Genomic DNA, 8,104 nt, shown 5'->3' with positions numbered 1-8,104 from the left:
AGAGTCCCAAAAGATCCTGAAGCACTGGGGAAATCTGGAGTTGGAGACTGCACTTCATAGTGTGACTATACACTAGAATTGAATTTAGTAAGGTAGATCTACGTATGCTAGAAGTAACAACCATACTAGAAATGCATTTGTTTATTTACTTTTTTGTGTATGAGGAAGACTTGCCCTGAGCTAACATCTGTGCTAATCCTCCTCTACTTTGTATGTGAGATGCCTCCACAGCATGGCTGATGAGTGGAGTAGGTCCACACCTAGGATCTGAACCAGCAAACTTGGGTTGCCAATGCAGAGTGTGCAGAACTTTAACTGCTCCGCCACTAGGCTGGCCCCTATTTCCAGAGTTTTTAATGTTTTACAAGATTCAAAATTTCCACGACAGTTTTTTTGAGTTCATACGGCCAAAATAATATTGTTTGACAGCACTTTATTGGCAAGGATACTGAAGCTTAAAGAGCTCTAAGTGAAATTCTAAAGTAAATCTTTCAGTTAAGGTCAGAGCATGAATTTAAACCTGGATCTATGACGCCTAGTCAATTTCTCTTATTACAGTATCCTGCTTGGTTTTCATGAAATCCCACATCATTTTTACAGGCATGAACTTCAGCCTCTGCCATGTGCATAAAGAGATCTCCACGTGGAAAGAAATTATTCAAGGCAATTGTGGGGCCGCAATTTTTTGCAAACCTTTTTCTCCCTTTAGGAATTTTGTAGTATCAGTGGGGTGTACATGTGAGTATATATTTTTGTACTTTTCTTTGGGAAAAATAGAGAGATTGTTTTGAAATCTTTGAGCTATGCCTTCCAATGGAGTGTACAAATTACAAGGAATGGAGGGCGGGGTAGTGTAATTGGCTTGTGTGGGAATGCTAGAAGAGTATAACAAAAATATTTCCAGTGTTTACTTCTGTCTTGATCTTATTATTGTTTCACTGAACTTTTGTGGAAGAGCCTCCTGGGGCCAAATGTCAATAGCTTTTAGGGTTAAGCATCCTTAGTACACGCTCCCTTATCTGTTTTGTCCTGACCCCATAGATAACAGGATTAAGGGCAGGGGGAACAACCACATACAGATTGGCCAAAAGTATGTGAATGGAATGAGGAATATTGTGGCCAAAGCGATGTGTCATGAAATAGAAGAGGGCTGGCAGGTAGAAAGCTAACATGACACAGACATGGGAGCCACGTGTGCTGAGTGCCTTGAACCGGGCATCCCAGGATGGGAGATGGAAGACTGCTCGGAGGATTTGGACATAGGAAAATCCAATCACAGAAAGGTCAATGTATCCCACTGAGAAAGCAATCAAACCGTAGATAACATTGATCCTAATACTGGCACAAGACAACTTTGCCAAGCCCATGTGTTCACAATAGGTATGGGGGATAATCCGGACACCACAGAAAGGCAATCTCAGGATGAGAAATATGAATGGAGTCACAAACACCAAAGTCCTGACAATGATGACTAGGCCAAGAATGGCTATCACCTTACTGGTGAGGATCATGCTATATCTCAGAGGGTTGCAGATGGCAATATATCGGTCTATGGCCATGACTGTCAACACCACAGACTCCAGGCCAGTGCATATGTGGATAGTGTACATCTGTGTGATGCAAGCACCAAACACAATCTCCCTGAGATTGAACCAGAAAATACTCAGCATCTTGGGGATGGTGGCTGTGGACAGGCCAAGGTCAGTGCAGGCCAACATGGCCAGGAAGTAAAACATGGGTTGGTGGAGGCTGTGTTCAGTCTGGATCACAAATAGGATAGTGCTATTCGCCAGGAGGGCTATTAGATACACTGCAAAGAAGGGGAAGCCAATCCAAATGTGCACACCTTCCAGCCCTGGAATCCCCATCAGAAGGAAGGAAGATGGGTGGAACTGTGTATTGTTGGGATGCAGCATATCATCAGGAATTGGTTATAGACACATTTCTTGCAGGAGTTTTCTTGCTTCCAGTGAGAGACCTTAATCTCTTTCATAGCATGTCTCCTGTTTTCTGGAGAAACAGAAAATCCATTCTTTAATTCCATAATACAGCAGAAGAGACCTAGAGAGGGAACATGAGGCACAGTTAAAGGGATATTCTCACTTCAAAATATTTGCCTCTCGTACATAGAAAATGATGCGGAAAATTTCCAAATACAGCAATCCTGCACTTCTCATGTCTTTCTCCCCTTCAGTCTCTAAGGAAGAAGCTGCATATGGTATTATATTAGCAAATATTTATTGGTAATTTTATCTGTAAATCAGGGTGTAAAGCATAAACAAGATGCTATGTGTGTGTGTGTAAAATATCACTGGACTGGGACTGAAGTGGAGATGACTCATCCATTCTGATGGTTCATGGGAGAGATACATTCTTGCAAGGTGGATCAAGGTAGATACATTCTTGTAAGAAAAATTTAGAAGATTCTATGTGGGAGGGAACCCAGTAAAGGTGAAGGACTGGATAGCTGGTGTTTGGATCTGAGCTAAGGAATGGATTTAAATAATGTAGACACACTGTGTGACTACTATATAATTCCAGCAAAATAATACTCCTTCTTAGAACTATAAAGTCTTATCACTCACTATGTTATATTATGTTTTCTGTCTTAAACAAAATCACATTGGATGCTCCCATAAGAGCTTTTTATGGTTTATGATCTTCTTTTCTGCCTTCTTCATGTTGCATTATATTAATGAATAATCCCTTCATGCACATGTGACAATGTCTCTTTTATTTTTAAAGCTAGAGCAATATCAAGGTCAGATACCTGCTTTAACTTGGGAATAATCTAGTCTGTGTTAGTGCTGTAGCTAGTTTCCTTGATATAGTGATGGACAATAATGTTTAAGTTGGCAGCAGGTTTATTTACTCTAACAATGGAATCTATCTGGTGTGCCTTGCGGTTGTGTCTGGATCGTAACTGGCCCTGTGTCATGGTGGAGCCCATTGGGTGTTTGGGTGTGTGCAAATGAAACGAGGCCATCATTGGAAATTTCGCTATTACAGGGTATATTCTACAGGCAGGCTCTGGAGCATAGGTGGAATATTTATAGTGCCTGGGCTTGCTGGATCTAGGCAGTGCCACATCTAGGGCAGGGCCAGGTACTGTTTTGCCTTGATGCTCCTTTGAGTAGGATGAGTTCTAATATGGTGGTACCAGTTTTAAAGAAAAAAATTCCTGTGACATGTCTTTAACTGGGGCCCAAAGGATTGCTCTAGAAATATAATGACATGTCATTTGGATTAGCGTATGCTCATATTATGCCCATTTTTTAAAAATAATACATTGTGGAGTTTATTCCAAAGGTATGCAATGGTTTTGCTTGGGGGAAGGAAGCTGCCTAATGATTTTTTAACTCCCTGGATTATATTAGTTCTATCTTTTCCTCCTAATCCTAATGGAGTCTGATCATGTGACGGTCAGTATCAACACCTTTCACCCACCAATGATGCTTGATTAGATTCACCCTTCTATTCACCTCTACTGTATGCTGGGGTAGCATCCAATCTGTCAGAGAATTCTTTTTATTTCACTTTCTAATAAAAAGAATAATAACTCAGGTTGTGTTAGGAAAAGCAAAAGTCTAGCTAACACGTGCCAGGCACTTGCTCATTGCTTTACAAGTGTTATTTTATATAAAGGTTAAAATAGGTCTCAGATTGTCACTTCTCCTTTCTCCATTTACAGAGAAGATAAATAAGGCTCAGGCCAAGGGATTAACAACCCTATCTGACTTAATAACTGCTGTTATTAATCAGCAATTTTTATATATGTAAATTGGGAGTAACAATACTGATCATGCAGGGCCGTTCTGAGAATTAGAACTTATAGACATGGGATGTGACTACTCTGCCTGCCCTGCATATGGATGATGCTAAATAAATGTAAGCCTAGTTATTATTATTACTGATGATGAGAGAAGAAGTATTTCCTGAGAGCACCTCTTTTCATCCAACTTTTCACTTCCTGCTTTTAAATTCTTATTATTTCTCATGCAATATATTTCTTATCTCTATTAATGTGTAAAATCTTTCTGAGTACAAAGATTTGAAAATTTGCAATAATTTTTCATGTATTCTATTATTTATTCTTTTGTAGTTAATTATTAAGACCTGCTGGTTCTGTTTCTGAAATTTCTGTCTATATTTTAATTTCTATCTATTTTTATTTTAACTGATATCCTTTGACAGAGCAACGTTGTTAAATGGACCTGTTACCAAGTTGTTCTACCTGTCTTTTCAGTTGCTGCGTTTCCTGCAAGCAAATGCTTCTAGGGAGATCGATCATAAATGATAATAAGACACACTCCCCTAATTCTGGAATACAGTTATTAATAGCTTAAAATATTTAATTTTTCCATGGCTATTTTGAACGATTAAAAAGAACCAGAGATTATATATCACAATTAATTGTATCAATTAGGAAACTATAGAGAGAATTTTGTTAGCACAAAACTTAAACTACAGGGCTAAATTATTTAATCTTTCAGTGAAATAAGAAACAATAAAGAGTACCTACATTTGTTGAAATTAGGAATGCAATGGAAAAAAATCAGCAAAAGGAGCAAAGTTTGTGTTTAAGTTAACTTTCATATAGTCACTGCTTCCTGTGATTAAAAATACAGGTCCTCTGCTGTGATATGAAACTTCCAATCCAATGGTTGTTATTTTTAACCTCAGGTCTGTATGCTTGTACTTTCTATAAGTACAGATGGCATTGTGCTTCTGTTCTCTCTTGGCCTTGTCTATTCCTTCAGTCTTGTGAAACTTCCTCTTACCTTACTTACTTTTCTGCATTTGAACCTCTCTCTTCACTTTTACTTCTCTCTCCACCTGCAAATATTCTCTGTGTTTTTTGGTGTCAGGGGAAAAACTTCAATTTTCTGCTGGCTGTGGCTTGAAATAAATTTCATGTTTACTCCTAAATATTTCTTGGCTGCATCACTCATAATCTCCACTCACAATGCACACACCCACACACATACACACATGCATTCATGCATGCACACACACACTTTGGTATACTATAGAAAGTCTTACAAATCTTGATTCACTCCAAGTAACTGTTGCCTGAGAATGCATGCCCTGTTTTTGTCTTTTCTGGACTTAAGACTATATCTCATGCAGTCCTCATAACATCAGCTTTCCTGTTGTCTGGAAACCAGAAATAACTAAATATTTTACATGTGGCATGACTACAAACAGGGAATGACAAATCCTTTATCTGTTAGTGATATCCTTCTCATCTTCATGAAATGCTCTTCTCTATTGGTTTTTAAAACCTGTCTCCCTTTTGTTTTCTTTCTAACTCTCATAACGCTCCTTGAAATTTGCTTACTCCTTATCTTCCTTCACCTTTCCCCTAAGTAATAGTTTTTCCTTGACTGCAGTCTCTGCTCATGCAGTATGCCTCACAAGCATGCTTTCATCCACTTCCCTAAATGCAAGTACCACATTTTTTTTTCCTGGTGATTCTCAAAATTATGTTTCTACCAGACTTCTTCCCAATTCTCTATATATCTCCAGTTGCTTTATAGTATGTTTCCACAGATACAACTGAGGCACATCTTCTTTATCAAGCTCTGTACTGAGTTGATCATTTCTGCTCTGAAACAATTTCCTTCTTGAATTTTGCTCGATCTTAGGTAATGATGTTTTACACACACTATCCCAGGAAAGAAACTTTGGAGACATTCTCAGTACTTTCTTTTTCTCTGTATTCTCTCATGGTTCGGATCCAAATATTTATCAATTCCTGTCAATTCCCCACTCAAGCACACTTAAATATAGTTGGGTAATCATAAGGTGCCTAGTATTAGTGTTCAAAGTACTGGGTGGGAAAAATCAAACCCAGGCCCCGCTCTCATGGATCATGTAGTCTAGTGAGGGAAAACATTAATCAAATCACTCGAATAAATATAAAGTAACAAGTGGTCTACAAAGAAGAGTTATTGTACGCTGTAAACTTATTTAACCTGATCAGGGTTCATAGGGAATGTTTTCCTTAAGAAGTGTTACCTAAATTTATAGCTGAAGGCTGAGACTCCACTAATAAGTGGAAGAGGGGAATGAGTGGAGAAAAATATTTCTAGTTAATAGGAACAGGGAGGGAAAAGACTGACTCATGGGATCATGTGGGCCCCTGTTGTTAATTTTTAGAAGTTTCACCTTTATCTTGGAAACAACAGGAAGAAACTGTAGGATTTTAAGCTACAGTGTAATCCCATTTGCATTTCAAAAATATCACTCTTGCACTGTCAAAAATGTGTTAAAGACAGCAAGAGCATTTGTAGTCAGATCAGTTAGAAAATTATCAGAGGTGTCCAGGTGGAAGATGATGTTATCACGTACCATGCTGTTAGTGATAAGGATTGACTGGAGCAGGTGAACTTTATAACTGTTTAATGGGTTAGTGTTCAGAAATAGCTATCAAATCTATTTTTCCTCTCCTTTACATCAACTGAGTTAATTAAGATTTCCATAATCTTTTATCTTAGCTTTTTCTATAATTCATCCTCTTCATAATGTGCCCAGTATTTTTCCCTTGAAAAACATATGACTGATCAATATAATCCCATGAATAAAATGTGACTGAGAAGCAGTGATTTGCATCCTAAGAGAACAGAGCAGAGGGCTCTGTGCAGAGCTGGGGGAGAGGTATTGAGGGCTTGCATACACTTTGAGAAATCTTCTGTTCACTCCTCTTGGTGGCACATAGGGTGGGTGGGAGGTGGAAGTTATTTCACCTAGTTTAATTTTTTATGTTATTCTTGCAATAAAAGATTAAGCTCATGTATCAAGGTCCTAAAATCCTACAGATTGTTATATATTCTAGTAACTATTCCAATTACTTAAGTTTTTCACTTTCTATATTTAGGATCATCTGCAAACTTACTTCTACTGCCACCCTCTGCCCTCACCTGTCATATTATAGAAGTTCTCAGTTATCAATCCTTTAATTCATTTGACAAGTATTTATAGAGTTCTGGCTTTCTGCCAAGTACTCTTCTAGATGTGGGCATGCAAAAGGGATTAAGTCTAAGTCACCAACTTCACAGAGCTTAAATTCTAGTAATGCCAGTATTTTGCTTCTTGATCTCATATAATGTTTCTACTGTCATAGTAAGCCGTCCAGTTTTTAGCAGTCTTTGTAAGGCAACTTTCTAAAAGATGCTTTGGTGTTCTAAATATATTATTGATTCAGAACGTCCCTGGTCAATATAGTTATCATCATTGGCAAAGATTATTGTCCATCTAGGTCACTGCTTCTGCTGCAACCACTCCCATTACTATGACCACAATTGATGCAGTCATCTTCGCCTTTTGTGTGCTCAGTAATATTTTTTGTTTAATAAGCACTTTCATGTATATTTTGTAAGTTTATCTTCACCATAACTCTCTGAGGCTCTCTCTTCTTTCCCTTTTGAACCTGTCTCTTCCTTTTCAGACATTCAATTCCCTGGGTAAACTGTGGTGAGCTTCTTCCAGGGAATGCCTTTCATCTTTTGCAGCAGAATTGAATAACTTCTTTATCTACGTTCCTGGGCTTCCCATCTCTCAACCTTTCTGTACCTCCCTTTCAGATATGCTTCCCCCACTAGGATGATTGTACTCAACACAAGAGGTTTCTATTCTGAAATGACAAAAGAGAAGGATGTAGTGAAGGAAAGACTTCATTTGAGCCAGCTAATGAGAGTTACCATTAGTATTTTCCCTTGTGTTTGCATATAATATTCTTTATTCATATGTTGTATCTGCATAAGCATTCCTGTGTTTGTTGATATCAGTTTGTTTATTTAGCACTGTGAGTATTTTGCTGTGTGCTTTTGTGTTAGTGACTGAAGTGTGGGTATGAATCCAGCTTATTCTCAACACAATTCCTACCTCTTTTTGTTGCTACATGGCTTGGAGATGGCCGTATCTACAGAGACTTTGATTGAGTCCCTGGAGCTAGATCATCCCACGAATCACTTGAGTTACCGTCATTGTGAACCCTCATCCAGCAGAACCAAAAGTTGACTCACCTACCTCTGCCCAGCATCTGAGAAATTGCTCGCGAAGAACTGCATGCCGCAGACTGAAACCTGTTTATGACTGAGTT

General features: G+C 38.4%; 1 protein-coding gene across 1 annotated transcript; it reads right to left on the bottom strand.

The window, feature by feature from the left end:
• Positions 1-974: 974 nt before the first annotated feature.
• LOC139081339 (olfactory receptor 52E5) lies at positions 975-1,916 on the bottom strand. Its single transcript, XM_070606832.1, has one exon. The coding sequence runs from the start codon at positions 1,914-1,916 to the stop codon at positions 975-977; it is 942 nt and encodes a 313-aa protein (XP_070462933.1).
• Between the last annotated feature and the right edge of the window lie 6,188 nt (positions 1,917-8,104).

The sequence above is a fragment of the Equus przewalskii genome, unplaced genomic scaffold (genome assembly GCF_037783145.1).
Source record: "Equus przewalskii isolate Varuska unplaced genomic scaffold, EquPr2 contig_6335, whole genome shotgun sequence".
Lineage (NCBI taxonomy): Eukaryota > Metazoa > Chordata > Mammalia > Perissodactyla > Equidae > Equus > Equus przewalskii.
The sequence above is the reverse complement of the archived record's forward strand: the minus strand, read 5'-3'. Positions and strand labels throughout refer to the sequence as shown.

Excerpts from the sequence above, each read along its gene's own strand:
- LOC139081339 (XM_070606832.1), bottom strand. The coding sequence starts at position 1,916 with ATGCTGCATCCCAACAATACACAGTTCCACCCATCTTCCTTCCTTCTG.